Genomic DNA, 20,785 nt, shown 5'->3' on the forward strand with positions numbered 1-20,785 from the left:
GGCTACCTAAGTATGATTCTCAATCAGAGACAACTAACGACACCTGCCTCTGATTGAGAACCATACCAGGCCAAACGCAAAACACAACATAGAAAAAGGAACATAGACAACCCACCCAATTCACGCCCTGACCATACTAAAACAAAGACATAACAAAAGAACTAAAGGTCAGAACGTGACAGTATGGTTTCTTTCCAGAATTGTAGGGTGGGTTGACAGAGCCATGTGGTGTGAAAGTTGTTGTCTGGAGTGGTGTTCATTCATTTTGATGCATCAATCTGCTGTTTCTCAATCCTGGTCTTAGCCCCAAAGGGATACACATTTGAGTGTTTGCCCTAGCACTAACATGCTGGATTCAACTCATCAAACCTTTAGTTGGGAAACACTACATATATCTAACATTCTAGTTCACATGACTTTCAAATCCAATGTAGAGGAAATGTGCACATTTTTTCTCCGCTAATTATTTGTGCTCCTTGCAAGTGTCTTGCACCATTACTGTGGATGCTTGAAATAACATGACTACAATCTTGTGTTCTTGACCACTTTTAAAATAAGTATGTAGGATATCTGGTGTCAACCCCAATCATGTAATGTATTCACACACACACACACACACACAGAGTTTCTTATCATAATAACATCTTACAAAACACATACTTACTTCTCAGTTTGGTTACACATTTATTTGTCAAAAAGTATAGTTGCTGATTTCTACTATACAAAAAAGCATTAGCAGTAAGAACACCCCATTTCATGGATCTGTGATTGAATCTCTTGAATTTAAATCTGTACACGTAATGTAGTTTAATCTGTGATTAATAAAGGGTGTTAAGATACAGAAGGTTCCCTGGTGGCGTTACTTTTTGGGGTTGTGATCCACCCCGTCCTCATCCACCCAGATCTCTCCGGTCTTGGCGAACTTGACCTCTTTATCGACAGTGAGGATGTAGGACTTGGGCTGACCCTGTGCATACTCTGCCAGGAGGTTGTTCAGCCCATTCAGTGGGGATTCCTTAGGGCAACTATGTGAATTGTCACTTTCTACTTGGAAGCCAGTGACATAGAGGTTATGTGGGAGAATGCTCTTCTTAAAGGTGCCTTCCAGAATGAGGATGGAGTCGCCCTTCTTGAGATGACTCCCCTCGATGAGGTCACTGAGAGCCATCTTCTCTGACTTGTAGTAGAGACGCACTTTGCCACCTGTTGCGTTGGCTATATTACAACCTAAGAGAACAAGAGAATGAAACAGAAAGAGAGAGAGAGATAGAGAGAGATAGTCAAAGAGCGAGATAGATGGAGAGAGATAGTCAATACTGGACAGTGCTGAAAGAAATGTGGTTGTCAATATTAGGTGTTGCTAGGAAGACTGCTGAGAGCAACAGAGTCACACACTTGTTCACCTTTTGGAAAATACTAAAATGTAAATGTTTAGAATTGTTTAGACAGATAATGACAATATTCCATACCAAGAAGGCCTCCAAGTCAGGTGACTTCTCAGGTGACCATGAAATGAAAATCAGGTGACCTGTCACCTGACCCTATAACTATGTCTGCCAAGCACACTAAACATTTCTTGGTTTGGCAGCCTTCGCCTGACTTCACTAGTATGCGTTCAGGGTAAACATGAGTGTTATCTGCGCTACATTCATTGTTTAACCCCTAGTTCAACTTACCAACTTTTGATGTGTATGTTTGGACTCCTTCATTAGCATTGTTGTTCTGTTGATGTAAACTCTTATGCCTCTTTCTGTGTCTTTTCACAGAAACCATACTCAATCATACTCTTTCAAGTAGTCTTTATTCATGTGATTGCCCTCTGTGCTGGGACACTTTTTGTGCTACAATAAATGGTTAAATGTTCTCTGGAGTCCTTGTCCTGTTGTGTATTAATTATGGAAACCGTTTAAGAACCAAAACGGGGCAAAATGAGAGTTTCTATTGGACAAATTCAGGTAGGTCCCTCCCTGTTTCGTTCCGTTTGCTTCTGTTTTAATAAACGTTTTGCAACAGAATCGGCGTAATGGATACTGGTCACTAACCGGAGCCCAATTGGCAGTTAACAAACAATCCACCCGCTACTGCCTTTAGTCAAAAGTACACTACAAACTCACTAGCATAGTCTTACAAGCCATTTTAAAACAAGTTTTCTGCAATTCTACAGTTTGACATGACTTATTATGCCTCTCTTGAGGGGTGTATGGAGGGGTACTAGGAAAATGCGGTATAAGTGGAAGGGACATTTTTGAACTTCCTGCATTTCAACACATTTTGCCATGGGGAAGAGAAATGTGCAGTTTTATGGTTTTCTACACATTGTCATGAGTCTGAGAGAATTAAGCAGTTTTAAAGCTAATTTCTTGCATTTCTACACTTTGCCATGGGGCAGAGATTAGGTTTTATAGCTCTTGTCCTGCTATTCTTCACAGATTGCCATGATGAGAAATGTAGCAGATTTCAAGCTAATTTCTTGCTACTCTACAAATTTTTCCATGAGGCTGAGAGAAAATGATGCAGTTTTAAAGTAACTGTCCAGTGAAAATCTCACTTAAGTTCATATTCGTGGCGAAAGCATAAATTGGAGAAAAAAAACACTTAAACCTCACACTTGTATCTCAAACAGACCTGTTTCATAAATGCTTGCTATTTCGTCCGAGGATGTCGTCCTCCTGAAGCAGATGAGCTGGCCAATCAGCAGTCTACTCGCACGAATATTTAATGACCAGTATACGCCCACACCATTCCAACATGTTTAATTAAATATTTTTGGAAGGTAAACTATTTCTCTCCTATTGTAATTCATTATAGGTAATATTTCATAGAAATCTAAAAACACTGGTCAAAAATGCAAAAATAACCGCTTTAAACTAACTGATCTATGCACCATCATACCAGGTTATTTAATGTTTTAAAAATAAAATGCACATGATATTTGGCTACAGAAGTGCCATCTCTACAGCTTCCGTCCAAAAACAAATCCCATGAAATGACGTCAGCAGATACTGGCTAGTTACAAGTGGCTGGCTTAGCTAATGAGCTAGCTACGTCGTTCACAGCACGCATGACCAGAGTGACACAATGAACCAAAGGCACACCCCATTTCTGTTTGAAAATTGAGAAAGGAGTTTGACCGTTAAAGCTGATTTCCTGCAATTCTACATATTTTGCCATTGCTTACGACATGTTAGTATGCTATATGGGGGGGGCAACCCCGACAAGAATTTATTGGTGGGGAATAATCAACTTGTTCTGAATATTGAGGGGGACATGTCGTTCCCCCCCCACACACACACTTAGAATCCCATGTGGGATGAGCCACAGGTTAAATGGCAAGAAATGAGTCCCTGCTCCAGTTGGACTGGGTTACATACCTTGCGCATCGCTGTTGACGTTGATTGAACCACTAGCTCCCATTGCTGCCAGAGAGAGGGGGAAGAGAGGCGTGAAAGAGGATGACAGGTACGGAGAGAAAGTAAATCTCCAAATGTAAATGGCTGATTGATTTAAGTTCTTGAATTTGAATAAATGGTAAACTACTATACACAGCACCACCATCAGGATGCTACACTACAGACAGTACCTATAACAAGTATTCACACCCCTTTAACTTTGTGTGTTAAACGACAACTAAAATGGATTGAATTTGGGACTGATCCATCTCTGCACTGTACCCCATACATATTAAATCAAATTTTATTAGTCACATGTGCCAAATGCGGTTTAAAAAATACGAACAAGATATAAAAGGAACAAGCAATTAAAGCAGTAAAAAATCAGTAAAATAACAATAGCGAGACGATATACAGGGGGTACCGGTACAGAGTCCATGGTGGGGGGGTGGGTGAGCAATGCAAATAGTCTGGGTGGCCATTTGATTCGATGTTCATTAGACATACACCATATCTATAAGTTCCCTCAGTTGGCCCTGCTTAGGTCATGCCACCATGCCTGTGTTTAGACAAGCAGCCCAATTGTGATCTTTTTTTCACTAATTGTTCTCTTGACCAATCAGATCAGTTCTGAAAAAGATCTGATGTGGTTGGTCAAAATACCAATTAGTGGAAACAAATACCAGAATTGAGCTGCTTGTGTAAACGCAGCCTAAGAAGCTTTTCTCGTCAACAGCCGGCTCTCCCTGTAGTAATTAAGCCTGGGGATGAGATTACCATGAGGCCAATAGTGATTTTAAAACCTAAACCTAAGGCATGTATTTCAAATAATGTATTTACCTGTGTCTGGGTGTTCTTCCTTGGTGCAGTGGAGGGTTTGAAGGTTGTAGTAATCAGGTGTTCTAGTGCAGAGTGGAGAGATGGCTCTGCTTTTATAGGGTAGATCTTACAGAGGGAGGGAGGGAGGGTCGGTGGGGGGTTCTCAGCCCAATCTAGGTAAAAGTTTATGTGCCGGAGAACTGAAGAGCAAGATTCAGTTCGAGAACCGACGTGGGCGTCACAAGAGCTGTATATTTAGATGTCAAACACTAAAACGTATTTTATCTCAAAGTACCATTCCTTGAACTACCCTGACAAGTAAATCACAGACAATCAAGGGAGTTTGAGCACCTAAAATAATAAAACGATGATCAGACTAAGAATTAAAACATTTGCTGGGGTCAGTTCTGACCATGTAAGAGTCTCTGAGTTGCTATCTATGTGGAGTTGTTCTCTTGCTTATTAAAACTGGTCTCAGATCAGCTGGTATCAGGGTCTTAGCCTGAAGGTATATGCGCTGTCTCAGGTCCAGTTTGCGTTGGAAGCCGTAGAGGCGGCAGTGGTAGGGCTGGTTGCCACTGTGCTGACGGCTGTGGGTGATGTGGTTGGAGCTCTTTGCCACACACCAGGCACACATGGGGCTTCTCACCTGGGATAGGAGGGCAGAGGGGACATACTGTATTAAAGGGGAAGTTTATTATTTTATAATGTAATGTTAGATTGTTCCTCACCCCGAAAGTAGTCTATGAGCCAGGAAAAACTAACACATGTTTAAGTTTCTTTAAACAGCCACTACAAACTTCAGCTAACTTCATCCAAATCAATGGGAGTGGCTGTTTTTTAAAACATTTTCTATATATTCCCACATACTCTGGCACGTAGCCACTTCATTTTTAACAGGCATCACATGCCCCTACCACTCCCATTGTTTTTTTGTTCTTTTATTTGAAATAGTTAATAATTTTCTAGCGTGACCGTGATAAAGTCAATATCCCTATGTCCATAGAATACATATTGACTCACCTGTTTGAATGAAGGTGTGTTTTTTTTTCATATCAGATTTCTGCCAATCTTTTGCCACAGTATTGACAGGGGTAGGGCCGCATGTCAGAGTGGATTAGCAGGTGAGTGGATAGGGTGGAGGAGCACTTGAACACTTTCCCACACACCTTACACAGCCAAACGTACGCTCCTGAAACACATGAGGACAAAGCATATAGGCCATATATTTTGTGGAACATTTTATTTATTGGGTTGTCACATTCATTTCAAATCACAGTTTCATATGAAGTTAAATGAATCCTTTTTACACTAAAACAAACTAATATAGGTCATAAAGCATAGACCCCTCAAACTCAACTCTGGACTTCAAAACCAGTTCCACACTATTTCTTCTTTGTTCCCCTCCAATCAGCGACTGATTTAGACCTGAGACACCAGGTGTGAGGGATTAATTATTAGGTAGAACAGAAAATCAATATGCTTCAGACCTTGTAGGGTAAGAGTTCAATAACCTTGGTATAGGCCATCTAGTCATGTATAGGGTTTGCTTGTGGTGTGTTTTCCTATATATAGTTTATAACTGGAATCAAAACCTTAATAAACAGTCCTGGTGATAATACACAATATCACATATTTCATTAACTGTATCTACTTTGAACCAAGGTTGTGGTCAAAACCATTTCGATGACCGAATTAAAATGGAATTCACCCCAACCCTGCTTTAACATGCACAGTTATGAATAGAACTACTGTTCCCTGAAGGAGGGAATGAGGTCCGTGGAGGCTGCAGAGGGGGAACGGCTCGTAATAATGGCGGGAAGGGTGCAAATGGAATGGCATGAAATACCTGGAAACCATGTGTTTCATGTATTTGATACCATTCCACTGATTCCGTCCCATCATTACCACGAGCCCGTTCTCCCTAATTAAGGTGCCACCAACCTCCTGTAAATTAGGTATACCATACCTCATTTATGGTATATTATGGTATATCATTTTGACCAATCAGATTCACCTGAAGAAATCACGCCCAACCTGGCCAATGGATGCCAAACCCGCCCTCATAAGCCCGCCTTCCTGGCTAAAATACCGGGGCTCGTATTCATTTCCTCAATTCAGTACCGCTCTTCAGCGAGCCTAAACCCCCCGAAGGAGAGGGCCAAAATAATTTATACCTCGTTCCCTCCTTCATGGAACAGTAGTTATATTCATAACTGTACGTTCCCTTTCAGTCTGTCACTCGGTATAACATAATATGGGGACATACAAGCACACCCCAAGCCGGCTCAGAGGGTACCAAACTAGGAGGCCCCAACCTCCAAAAAAGGGGTTTCAAAAGCCACCTTTCCCCCTAATACATACCCAACAAACCTGAACTGTCAGAGTCAAGGAACCAGAACCGGCTGCAACTTGGCTATGCGCACTGACACGCTGCCACTGCAGCCCGAGTCCATAGATCCCACGGTTCCAAGAATACTTACCATGCGAGCCTGAAATGTGAGAACTCGTACAAGGAACTGCAAGTCCAAAACAGCAGAACACCTGTTGTGACTTGATAAAGTGCACGTGTGCTGCATAGCATCAACCAGAGTGGATGAACCACAGCAGCCCGAGGCTCAAACCCACAGAAAACCTTCAAACGCCTGCCACTTACATGTTTAAACCCTCTCGTAGAGGGTGCATGTGCCAACTGTATAGTCGATTACGTTCAAGGATAAATCCCTGGCTAGGGAAATTCAACCTTTCAGGGGCCAAACCCACAGATCCCATATCTGTGGCTGTGGATGCCAAACTCTTCCTTGCACCTGGGACAATAGCTCAGACGACATGGAACCTTCCACGGGTCTCCTCCCAACAGGCGGATGATCTCTGGGAACTCTGGGTTGTCTGGGCCAACTGGGAGCCACCACTGATACGCCAAAGCATCAGTTCCCATCGGAGTGCCCTGATCACTCCTTGTGAAGAAGACAACAATGTGCCTTTTCTCGCGATGCGTAAAGTTCTACGACGGTCCTGCTGAACCGGACCCATATCTGGGCAAAAACCGAAGGATACAGTCTCTACTATGTAGAGAGGACCCCCCTGGAAAGTAAGATCTGCGTCCACATTGAGAGATCCAGGAAGATACGTCACCCTGAGTGACAGGAAATGTGCAATGCTCCATACAAGCAGATAACGGGCCAGGTTTAGGAGAGACAGACCACGCCCCCCCCCCCCTGCCTGTTGATGTACGCCACCGCTGTCCTGTTGTCAGACCGAACCAACACATGCTGGCCCTCAAACATCCAAAGGAAATGCCTCAGCACTAGCAAACAGTCAGTAGCTCTGGGTAACTGATGTGCAGCTATGAGCTATTGACCAAATCCCTCTGTTCCGAGTAGCCAACACACAGTGCTCCACATCCCAGTAAGGATGTGTCTGTCGTGATCACCCGGCCCATGAACACTACCCGGCCCATGAGAACACTCTGCTACACTAGTCAGGGGTCCCTCCAAAGAGTCAACGCCCTTAGGCAGGGATACTGGATACTTTGAGCAACCAATGGCAATGGCGAGATGCATCCAGACGCGTAGCAATCACTCAGCGCTGAAATAGACGCATCAACATAAGTCCCAGAGGAACCACTATCAGAGATCATCAGACCCAATAACCGCAGGCTCAAGCGAAAAGGCACAGGGTTCCCCAGCTGATACCGTGCCAGACAGAGACGGAATGCAACCCTCTTTTGGGGAAAAAACAATGGATTCCGAACCGAATCCAGAACGAGACCCAGAAACTGAATAAGCGGAGTCAAACAACTTTTCTTGTGATTCACTATGAACCCCAGAGAATGAATATGGGAAACCAGCATGCCAGTGTGGAGCTCCACCTGTTCCCTCGACTCCAGTACGACCAACCAATCTTCCAGATAGGCCAATACTCTGATCCCCTGGCACCACACCGGTGCCAAAGCCGCCTCCACCACCATAGAAAAGGTGAGGGGCGATAGGGAGAGCCCTTAAAGGCAGGCGAAGAAACCTGTAGGCCGCACCCTCAAATGAAACTTTCTAAACTTTCTGTGGGGAGGAAATATAGATACATTAAAATAAGCATTCCTTCACATCTATGGGCATGAACCAATCGCTGGGAAGCACCGACTGCAATAGCCCGAGAAGTGTGAGCATTTTGATCTTACAAACCTTGAGGTGCTTGTTTAAAACAAGCAAGTCCATGATGAGGATGTTACATCGCTCTTGGGAACTAAGCAGTACTGGCTGTACCAATCGCTCTGTACTTCTGACACGGGGACCAACCGAATTGCCTGCCTTTGAAGAGGAGACGAAGGCTGCGTTTCAAACTCAAAACACCGTCCTCCACTTACCCTCGCCTTATGCCCTTGGGGGAATCCCCACGGCCATCTTTGTCATCGGTCCAAATGATTAGCCAAGCAAGGGAAGTTTGCAACGTAAGCCCCTCAGCCCTCGTTCGAGTTTGCAAGTGTATAATTATGTTAACTTTGGGGCCTGAAATGCCCCATAATTCAATTTGCGATGATTGTACATTCGCTAAGACTTAACACCTCAACGTCAATATGAAGTCAACGTACAAGTGTAAGTTAAAACAAATGTAAATCATTTAGAAATTGTGCTACTAATGCACATGACGGCACAAACACATCTCGTAAAAGTTCCAGCTAGGCAGGCTAACGTTAGTTAGCTAATTAATTTGCTATCATACAGTAAGCGTATATTAATAATTATATTGTTAATATAAGTAGACATGCAATCTTAATTTACTGTAGCGCTTATAAAAACACCCACAAGCTACTGATTGCTGAAAACACAATCGTCGCGGGACGAACGAGTGACGAATTTCCAGGCAAGGGCGATCCATTTGAAATGAATTCCTTCCTCACTCGCCCCTTGCCCTGCAAGTGTAAACTCGTCAGACGTCGTGGTACGTCATCAGAAGTGTCCACTTAATTTGAGGGCTAAGGGGAGAGGATGTGTCTTTTAAGACCGGTGCTAGGACCTTGGGGACGATTGTCGTAATGACACCACAAAAAGGAGGAGGAAGCACAGCGAACTGCAGACCGTACCCCCTTGCCACCATTCTCATCACCCATGGTGAAACTGCGCATGCCCGCCACTGGACGGAACATGCTGCCAGTCTCCCATCCGTTATCTCCTCAAGGGGGTGCCACCCTGAGGACTAGGATAATATGTTTTTTTTGTCATGCCTCTATTTTCATAGCCACCACTCTTGACAACTGCATGAAACAGGAACTGTGTCTATTATACCCACACCTGGACCATACCGCACTTTCGATACCCCTGAACACAGAGGAACCTTGAGTAGAAACAATGTGCTTTCGTGGTACCACCATTCGGATACGCAGTCCACACTTTTTGCCGGTGTGATCCACCACATCCTCATAGATCTTTCCAGTGTTGGCGAACTTCACCCCTTTGTCGTCAGTGATCATGTAGGATTTGGGGAGACCCTCAACATAATTTGCTAGGAAGATGTCAAACAGTGGATGCACAAATATCATACCCCCAAGACATGCTAACCTCTCACCATTACAATAACAGACAGAGGTTAGCATTTTGGGGGGGGTATGTAATCTTCTCTGTAATCTTCTCACTCATCATTATTCACCATTCATTCAGAATGATCCGCAATCATGGTAGCATCCACATAATGTAGAAGTGTTTAGAAAAATATTATATTGCAAATGACACATTACATAAGTCTCTCATTGTTGCCGCCTGTTATAGACCCCCCTCAGCTCCCAGCTGTGCACTGGACACCATATGTGAATTGATTGCGCCCATCTAGCTTCAGAACTCATTCTGTTAGGTGACCTAAACTGGAATATGCTTTAACACCCCAGCCGTCCTACAATCTAAGGTAGATGCCCTCAATCTTACACAAATTATCAAGGAACCCACCAGGTACAACCCTAAATCTGAAAAAATGGGCACCCTCATAGACATTATCCTGACCAACTTGCCCTCCAAAATGGGCACCCCTCTCATGAGACATTATCCTGACCAACTTGCCCTCCAAATAATCACCTCTGCTTTTTTCCTGTCAAAATCAGGATCTCAGCATCTTATATAAGATCACTGCCTCTTTGACTGCATCCGTTACTGCACTAGCATCGGTCCGTGGTCAAACGACCACCCCTCCTCACTATCAAACGCTCCCTAAAACACTTATGCTGCAGCAGGCCTCTCTAATCGAGAATTTCAATCATTTTTCTATGGCTGGCCTTGATATCCTGGAAGGATATTGACCTCATCCTCCACTGTCAGTAGAGGATGCCTGGTTGTTCTTTAAATACAGTACTGTGCAGCCGTCTTCATCGACCTGGCCAAGGCTTTCGACTCTGTCAATCACCATGTTCTTATCGGCAGACTCAACAGCCTTGGCTTCTCAAATGACTGTCTCACCTGGTTCACCAACTACTTCTCAGATAGAGTTCAGTGTGTCAAATCGGAGGGCCTGTTGTCTGGACCTCTGGAAGTCTCTATGGGGGTGACACAGGGCTCAATTCTTGAGCCGACTCTTTTCTCTGTATATATCAATGATGTCGCTCTTGCTGCGGGTGATTCTTTGATCCACCTCTACACAGACGACACCATTCTGTATACTTCTGGCCCTTCTTTGGACACTGTTAACAAACCTCCAAACAAGCTTCAATGCCATACAATAGTCCTTCCGTGGCCTCCAACTGCTCTTAAATGCTAGTAAAATGAAATGCATGCTCTTTAACCGATCGCTGCTTGCACCCACCCGCCCGACTAGCATCACCACTCTGGACGGTTCTGACTGTAGACAACTACAAATATCTAGGTGTCTGGCTAGACTGTAAACTGTCCTTCCAGACTCATGTTAAGCATCTCCAATCCAAAATTAAATCTAGAGTCAGCTTCCTATTTCGCAACAAAGGCTCCTTCACTCACGCTGCCAAACAGACCCTCGTAAAACTGACTATCCTACCGATCCTCGACTTCGGCGATGTAATTTACAAAATAGCCTCCAACACTCTACTCAACAAATTGGATGCAGTCTATCACAGTGCCATCCGTTTTGTCACCAAAGCCCCATATACCACCCACCACTGTGGCCTGTATGCTCTTGTCAGCTGGCCTTCGCTACATATTCATCGCCAAACCCACTGGCTCCAGGTCATCTGTAAGTCTTTGCCAGGTAAAGCTCCGCCTTATCTCAGCTCACTGGTCACCATAGTAACATCCACCCATAGCACGTGCTCCAGCAGGTATATCTCACTGGTCATCCCCAAAGCCAACACCTCCTTTGGCTGCCTTTCCTTCCAGTTCTCTGCTGTCAATTACTTGAATGAATTGCAAAAATCGCTGAAGTTGGAGACTTATATCTCCCTCACTAACTTTAAGCATCAGCTATCTGAGCAGCTTATCGATTGCTGCAGCTATACACAGCCCATCTGTAAATAGCCCATCCAACTACCTACCGCATCCCCATATTGTTTTTATTTACTTTTTTGCACACCAGTATTTCTACTTGCACATCATCATCTGCACATCTATCACTCCAGTGTTAATTTGCTCAATTGTAATTACTTCGCTACTATGGCCTATTTATTGCCTTACCTCCTTACTCCATTTGCACACACGATATATAGATTTTTCTATTGTATTATTGACTGTACTTTTGTTTATTCCATGTGAAACTCCGTGTTGTTGTTTGTGTCACACTGCTTTGCTTTATCTTGGCCAGGTCGCAGTTGTAAATGAGGACTTGTTCTCAACTGGCCTACCTGGTTAAATAAAGGTGAAATAATATATATATATTTTTTAATTATTAATTTCTGTTGGGCACAAAAACATCAAACACAACCAAAACAAACAGAAAATGCATCCAACAAATGTTTTTGGTCACAACCTTGATGTAGTTATTGCGTGCTATAAATATGGGACCAAATAGTCAAATTTGTACTACTGTAATACACAAGTAAATGTGTCCAAATACTTTTGGTCCACTAAAATGTGGAGACTATGTACAAAATGTGCTGTAATTTCTAAACGGTTCTCATGATATGAATGAAAATACTCTCAAATTCAAGCTGACAGTGTGCACTTTAACCTCATAATCATTGTATCATTTCTAATCCAAAGTGTTGGAGTACAGAACCAAAATAAGAACTGTGTCACTGTCCAAATACTTTTGGAGCTCAATGGATATGGACATGTCATTTCTTATTCTTTGAAATGTCTAATATAAATGTGTCTTATCATCCCATGTGGGATGGGCCACATAGGCTAAGTGACATTGCGCAATAATAAAATATAAATGTAGGAATGTAGGAGTCCCTCCTGCTGGACTAGGTTACATACTGGCCTGATTGGTGATTTGCCAGTTGAAATATCGGCCTTACCACCTTATATGCTTTGGTCTGATACGTTTACGCCTGATATGTCATGGCTGTCGTCATGGCTGTCGTCATGGCTGTCGTCATGGCTGTCGTCATGGCTGTCGTCATGGCTGTCGTGGCTGTCGTCATGGCTGTCGTCATGGCTGTCTGTGCCTGAAGCTGGAGTACTCTTTCCCTAACCCATTGTTGCTACAATGGAGAGGGACAGAGAAAGAGGGTGCGAGGAAGAGAGACACTGAGATGCTCCAAATGTAAATGTAAAGCACAGTACAACATGCATTGAAGTCACCCCTCATTGCATAAACTGGCAGCACATACGTCTTTTGTCATGTCTTGGTCTGTATACTGATTGAAACTGTTTTTAAGTCTTGAATCGAGACCAGGGTGGGTGTCAAATCAGAGTTGATTTGAGAATTCTCATTCCAATTAATTGATTGAATTTGAATTAAAATAGTAGACAACTTTAAACAGCACCACCATCAGGACGCTACACTACAGACAGTACCTATAATAAGTATTCACACCCCTTTGTTATGGCAAGCTTAAATTAGTTCAGGACAAAACATTTACTTCAAATCGAATAATAAATTACATTGACTCGCTATGTGTGCATTAACAGTGGTTAACATGATTTTTGAATGACTGATCCACACACAACATGTAAGGTCTCTCTGTCGTCCCTGCTGTATGTCACCATGAGGCTAATCTTGTCCCCAGCCGGCTCTCTCTCTGTAGCAATTAAGCCTGGGGATGAGGTCACAATAAGGCCAATAGTGATTCTAAAACCTAAAGCATGTATTTTAAATGATGTATTTACCTGTGTCTGTGTGTTCTTCCTCTGTGGTGCAGTGGGGGGCTTGAAGGTTCGAAGGGATCAGGTGTTTTAGTGCAATACTTTTGGCTGTGCTTTTATAGGGAAGCGCTGACAGAGAGAGAGGGGGCTATCTCAGCCCATCACAGGTATTTAAATCCAGGTAAATGTTTCCGTACCAGAGAATTGAAGAGAATGAAGATAATGATTCATTTTCCAGAGAATTCCAGAGAACCTACGCGGGCGTTGCACACGGTTGAACTACTTTTTATCTCAAAGTGACATACCTTTAAAACCACCCGAGAGGTAAATCATTACAAAGCAAGGGAGTTTGATCACTAAAAAAAACAATGATCATTCATTCATTCATTCATAACAATAATATCTTGTTGTTATCCAAATCTGAAAGTGGACAACAAAGAGTTTTAATGCACACACTTAAGAAAGCGATACTTTGGAATATAAATGGGATTGAAATGTTTCAAAGGTGTTTTCAACATATTTTCAGATATGACCCTATGATTACACTGAAAAAACAGAAATATATATGTAGGCAAAATATACAGTTGGGATTCAACTACAGTCAAGGTAAATGTTTGTTAGAATTTTTTGTGGAGCATCCATCTGTTCTTCCATCCATCCCCAGCTTCTGTTAAGCTTGTCCAGTTGTGCCCTTATAATGAAAAAAATGATCTGGGATCAGCTATGACCAATCTCCCGATTGTGAAAACTGAACTCAGATCAGCTCTTAGCCAGGGTCTTGACCTAAAGGTCTATGTACGGTAGTTCTTCTGGTTTTGTCCCAGTTCCTGTTTGCGCTGGAAGCCATAGAGGCAGTGGTAGGGCTGGCTGCTACTGTGCTGACGACTGTGGGTGATGAGGTTGGAGCTCTGGCTGAAGGCTTTGCCACACACCTGGCACACATGGGGCTTCTCACCTGGAATAGAAGGGCAGAGGGGACATACTGTATTAAAGGGGAAGTTCACTCTTTTATAACTTAATGTTAGATGGTTCCTCACCCTGAAAGTGAGCCAGGAAAAACTGTAATGCATGGTTCAGTTTTCTTTAATTAAACAGCCACTACAAATTTCAGCTAACTTAATCCAAATCAATGGGAGTGTTAGGGGCATGCCTTGGCTGTTAAATGTATTTATTTTAAAGGCCAAATCACTTCCCACGTCGCCGGAATATGGCATGCAGTCACTTTCATTTTTAACAGGCATCACATGCCCCTACCACTCCCATTGTTTTTTAAAAATATTTAAAATAGTTAATACGTTTCGAACGTGACTGTGACAAAGATCCCTATTTCCAGAAAATACATATCGACTCACCAGTGTGAATGAAGGTGTGTTTTTTCATATCAGATTTCTGGTGAAATCTTTTGCCACAGTATTGACAGGGGTAGGGTCGCGTGTCAGAGTGGATTAGCAGGTGAGTGGACAGGGTGGAGGAGCGCTTGAACACTTTCCCACACACCTTACAGCCAAACGTACGCTCCTGAAACACATGAGAACAAAGCATATATGGCCATATATTTTGTGAAAAAAATTTTTTTATTGGGTTCACAGTTTCAAGAGTAGTGTAATGAATCTTTATTTTTATTTTTTTACACCAAACAAAAATGAGTATAGGCCATATAGTCATGAATAGGGTCTACTGTGGTGTTTTTTCTTGTATATAGTTTATAACTAGCATCAAACTCTTAAAACTCCCTAAAGTCGATGTCCAGTGGAAATCTAATCAGCATTTAAAAACTCCCCATAAAAAAAATCTGTCAGTTTAAGATAGAGAGATGTTGTTTTTGCATTGGATGCGTCTCAATCCACCACATCCGCCTATGTCGCACTTTCACATCTGAGGTGAAAGTTGACAGAGTTAGAGCGGTGTTTGTCAGACCAGGAGACATCTTGAAAATCGGTCTCCTCACAAAATCGGCTGTGGTGTTTCCGAATGTCCTACAAACTATTTTGACGTCTCTCAAACTATTTTGAGACTCTCACGAACATGTACATGATTTGCTCTAGGACGCTCTGATGGTCCCCTGGTACCAGCTGAAAAAAATTATGATAGTATATATGGAGACTATTTAATGGCCAAAATATGGGGTTAAATACACATATAAAAAAGTAATAATAATAAAAATAAACAAATGTTTCCTGATCTTTCTTAAATTTCTCAGATATAGGAGAGACACCTCAGAACAAACTTCCTTTTGATATTTTTTGGGGACTATCTGTTGTTTCATGTAGTGAATCTGATATTCAATGCGTTTGTATAGCCTAATAACAGTAAAGACCTGATACTTCAATGAGTCTTAAAATTCAAAATCAAATAGCTAAATGATCCTTGGTATGGCCTTAAAACAATTCCATATATCTTAGCAGAACAGTGCAGTTAATAACTTAATTTCACATTTTTTTAAATGATATTTCCACACTATGAGGTGGTAATAACACTCTGAAATTGTGAAATGATGATAATGCCCTTTTTCTATAGGAGCTGTATGAAAAACAAATGCCTGCAATATCAGCCTTTTCAGGTGGGATGGAACTTTGTGCCGCATCATGACGTCACAATGTGATCTGATTAGAATAGACCTGACCCCAGAGCTGCTTTAAAACCATTTATTATACATGTAATGTGGCAGGCAACAGGCCTTTATTTGCCTCATTAGGTGTGTTATTCCTACCTTGACCCTGTAGCTCAAAACCAGGTCTGGCCTATAGCCGTACGGCTGACTGTTAGTCTTTGTTTGTGCTGATGACGACTGCTTGTGTCTGCCACCATGGGACTTGTGGACGTGGGACTCCAGACTGGAGACAGAAAAGAAACTCTGAAAAGAAAACAAACACTTTCATGTGATTTGCAGAAGGGGAGAGCAGTGCAGTAAATAGAATTGACCTATTATCTTAATTTAATCCTCACACTGGACTTCCAGTCAGAAACAGAATAGACAATCAAAGCACGTCAGGCTTCAATTTCTGCACTTTGACCTTTGGTTAATAAAAAGGCTGTGTGTAGGTCTATCCAATCACCTCAGTGGTATTCCAATGAGTCAGAATTATTAATTATCCATGATGGAAGCAAACATAGCATTCTCTTATAACTAATATCAACCCTTTTTGATGGAGAGGATAGATGTTTAATAATTCACCTTTATTTATACAGGTAAAATAAATGAAGAACAGATCATTATTTGCAATGACGACTTGTCAGATGGATAGAGTAACAAAACTGATTTGGGATCATCCACCAACTTTTCCACACAGTGGACATTCAGTCCCAGTGGTCCTGTGGTCACTGATCTGGGGACAGTCTCTGTGTCGGGTCTCTCCCAGGAGGGGAGAGCCCACCTCTTCAGCAGGGCTGCCAGGTTTCAACTGGGAGGGAGAGTGGTGGTGCAGCGCAGCTCTATCACCTTAAGATGGGGAATAGCAGGTGGTTGAAAAGTTACGTTAATTAGCCCCATCTTACAAGCAATCACTGATCTCTAGGTCTTGAACACATTGCTGTTTCAGTCTTAACTTGAATGAACATTGTATGATAATGAATGATTATGAGAGAACGATAATACACAAAACTGGCAGATGTACATGAGCTTGTGTTAGCTGAGCCTCAGTGTTCAACACCTACCTGAAAACATGGGACTGGTGGGGTGAAGGTAAGGGGGGCTATGTGAGGCAGGGTGGAGGGCTGGAGGTGGAGAGGGCTGTGGTGGGTAGACCTCATTGTGTGTCACTAGAGACACTGCACTCTTCGGTGACGGCTGTCCCTGAAGGGTACCCCACTGCCTCTTGTCCGTTTCTGAGGGACCCACTGGCACCAGGGTCGTGCCCAAGCAGGGGCTACCTGCTTTGGGGCGCAGAGGGTGAGAGCCCCCCCTCCTCACCAGGAAAGAGCGAGGCATGGTGGGGAAGCGAGAAGCAGCAGGAGCACAGAGGGTTTTGTAGACTCAATCTAATGGAAGGGAAGAAGGCCCTGCAATATGGAGTACATGACAATTGACATAATAGTCCAGGTGTTATTCAACCAACATACAGCAGGTGGCAGCAATGCTTTGACTAACACAGTCACATACCACACTGCCGTATTCATACAGCTTATCAGAGTGTAAGTGCTGATCTAGGATCCGTTTTCAGATCATTATGAATAGGATAACAGGACCACGGGGGACCTGATCCTAGATCAGCACACCTAATCGGAAATGCTTTCTAAGTACAGGCCCTGGTCACACAACCACTCCTAAAGTAACAGTACTGTGGGTTTTGCTGACACTAAAATTATGAAGACAACATTTTGAAACCATAAAAACGAACTCCATACTGAAATCAGTTCAAATATGCTGAATGGAAATGCTGAGTTTTCCCAGCAGAGCTTTTCCTATATATTCATAAAGGAAGTCATTTATTTGACATGTAATGTCCAATTGACAGAGACATCTCTAGGCAGATCGTCTCAGCCAAGTCATTGCACAAACTCATTACTCTTGAGCTTGGTTGGATTGCTGCATAAACTGTGTCCACATAATACTAGCACGCAGTGTTATGAAACCATTCCACAGCAACTACCACCAAAATCCAACTAAACACAGCAGACCGTTATGTATTATCCCGACTCACAAAGTGAACTCTCCCCCCTCTGGTTGCACAGCCTTACAGGTGGCAAATAGTAAGAGACTTGAAGACGTAACAAGATATAAGACTAGGGGCAATAAAGCTTCCGAAAATATAAAAACTTGATTTCTTTTCCTATGCCGGATTCATACTATACTGGTTAAAAGCTTCAGATATCAAATATTTCTCATTTGAAGTATTCTATGTTACTAGGCAGAATAGTTCAATCTTTTGCCCAAGGGCCAATGGATCACTGGATAAAACAGAACACTTTCGACTGTGTAATGTTACAGATACAGGGTGGCATTTGAAATAGCATAATTAAGTATGATGCAGATACACTGGTGGAGATGAATGATGATTAGATTGAACACATTGGCCGAATTCATTTGGTAAGGTAAATGCAGGTAAACTCACCTTATAAAAGAGGAATGACAAATCTCTGCAGCTAGCCGTCTTGAAGATGTCATCAGTCAAGTCACCTGGTGAGAGGACAGCAGAGCTTTGATTTTAAATACTGTACATGATCATTTCCTAAAAGCACAAAGCAAAAATAAACTCCTAATCTTAATTGCAGGATGGAATTGAAGACTGCAAGAAGTCATTTATGCCTTTATGGCTAGCGATGAAAAATTGAAAACCTCACTACAAAAAAAGTGTTTCAAACAAATTTACCAGATAACACGTTTTTTGAAAAGGCATACAAAATGTCAACATTTCACAAAGCAAATAGGCAGAACAAATTCCTTTCTGGCTCAAATTCTAAATGAATTTAAACAAAATATCAAAATATGATATGCCAAAATGTTTACCTTACTCCCGAATCTCCCACTAGTGAACTAATTAAATTAAAACAGGAAGCTCAAATCATGTAACATTACAGGGAGAAAAAAAAATATATCTATATGCTCAAGTTTAAGCTCTAAACTGTATTCAGATGTTGTGTTCAGTGAAGTCCAATGACGCGGATGGGGAAGAGCATGTCTGTAGCACCGCTCCACTCAGCAGCAGCCACCTCAACCACAGCGCTTCCTCAGAAAGACCAGACCGACACCACTGCCGAGCAACAGTTCTTTCTGTTGCACTAAAAATCCACTCAGCGCTGTTTTGCTACAGTATATAGGACCAAACGAGTCCCGATGTACTCGCTCTAATCTCTTCACTTTCAAATGGCCAAATGTCCTATTTGACTTGAGGTTGGTATACACATCGCCAATGTCAGTCTACTTCACTGTTATATCACAATGATTCACATGATCACAAAACAGGAAGACGTGTTGAAGTGAGGCAAGAGAAAACCAAGTAACAAGAAATTGGATGAGGGGAGCATGGTGGGGGTCACTTGAGTAACGTTCCGCAGAAAGTGTCGCCACACACAAGTGTTGAGACAGGAGGGGGGTTTCAAAATGGAGGTTAGAGCAGAGCACGATGGAGAGGGGAATCCCACACAGAAATGAACTGGTAACCCAATGTCGTGATGAGCAGAGCGGGAGAGAATTATAAGAGAGAGGGACAGCGAGCCAGAGAGGATAACAGGTTCAATGGAAGATTACAATGGATTTTATATCCAAATGAAGACAGGGGTGCACACAATCAACACAACGCTCGAGTCGGCACAACAACACCGTACCACCTCAACATGGCATCTGTGAATGTGTAGTGTCAATGTTCATTTCATGTCAATCATCATCAAGTACAAAACACTGAAATGTTTTCATAATATTGTCTTTAATATCATCTTTATTACTGTCATTAATATACTTGACAACACATTGGTAGAATTGCAAGAGAGAGTGAACAAGGTTGGCGGGAGTAAAGTGGATACCGACCTGCTGTTACATACATGAGAGAAGTCCTACACCAGGGTTGTGTTTGAGGCACCAAACGGAAGAAAAGTGACTGAAACCGGGAGGGACTTCAATGGACGTGTCCAATAATAAACACAAATGTTTGTTTTCTGTTGCAGAACATTTAAAAATATTTTACATTGTGTGCCCTAATGAATACAACCCAGGGTATGCATGAGGCCACCGTCCATAAGGGGGAGTCTCCATGTTTTGTTTCTTTCTTCTTTGAGACACAGACAATGGCATGTATAGTGTTCCAGTTTCATTCTAACATTGTGTTATATATATATATATATATATATATATATAATAACAAAAAAAACTTAAACATATTGGGGTTCCTTCAGTCCTAGCTCAACAGTGGCCTTCACCTTTGAGATATTTTTGGTGAACACCACCCTAAACCAGAGTGAAAATGCTGTACTGTCTATGAAAATTGCATTTGATATACATGTAATTTATATACTATGTATAAATCTACCTACATTATGGCACTATATAAGATTTAAACATGGAACCCTACCATTCGCCACACCCTAAGATTTTAACCATGATCTTAGTTCAGATCAAAGAATAGCCATACCAACGCTAATCATAAAACTACATGGATGACAAATACTGAATCAGAGGGCATCTTCATGTGTATCAAAAAGTATTTTAGTCACAGTTATACCAGTTGTAGTTGGGACACTGGGGAGCTCCACGTCCGAGCACCATCTCTGAACAGCAGTATAGTGTTTGTGTTATGTGTAAATTAGACACTGTCTGGTAGTGTCTAATAGTGCTGTAAAGTACTTAAGTAAAAAATACTTTAAAATACTACTCGTTTTTTTGGTATCTGTACTTTACTTTTTATATTTGACAACTTTAGGAATTTAGTGGAGTAAAATAAATAAAAA

General features: G+C 42.2%; 1 protein-coding gene across 2 annotated transcripts; it reads right to left on the reverse strand.

Annotated features, from left to right (window-relative positions):
• Window positions 1–671: 671 nt before the first annotated feature.
• Window positions 672–19,339, reverse strand: LOC112245785 (zinc finger protein Gfi-1b). 2 transcript variants are annotated; one of them, XR_002952804.2, is made up of 9 exons: window positions 18,852–19,339; window positions 18,457–18,521; window positions 17,060–17,404; window positions 16,684–16,844; window positions 16,116–16,259; window positions 14,758–14,923; window positions 4,230–4,857; window positions 3,372–3,416; window positions 672–1,227 (listed from the first exon to the last, which is right to left on the reverse strand). XR_002952804.2 is itself a non-coding variant. In XM_024413942.1 (7 exons), the coding sequence occupies exons 3-7, from the start codon at window positions 17,331–17,333 to the stop codon at window positions 14,197–14,199; spliced, it is 909 nt and encodes a 302-aa protein (XP_024269710.1). In that variant the 5' UTR covers window positions 17,334–17,404; window positions 18,457–18,521; window positions 18,852–19,335; the 3' UTR covers window positions 13,808–14,196. The 2 variants fall into 2 exon arrangements, 1 of the variants encoding a protein (XP_024269710.1); XM_024413942.1 differs by lacking the exons at window positions 672–1,227; window positions 3,372–3,416; window positions 4,230–4,857 and adding an exon at window positions 13,808–14,360 and having other exon boundaries at window positions 18,852–19,335.
• Between the last annotated feature and the right edge of the window lie 1,446 nt (window positions 19,340–20,785).

Source organism: Oncorhynchus tshawytscha, linkage group LG32 (assembly GCF_018296145.1).
Source record: "Oncorhynchus tshawytscha isolate Ot180627B linkage group LG32, Otsh_v2.0, whole genome shotgun sequence".
Classification (NCBI taxonomy): Eukaryota; Metazoa; Chordata; class Actinopteri; order Salmoniformes; family Salmonidae; genus Oncorhynchus; species Oncorhynchus tshawytscha.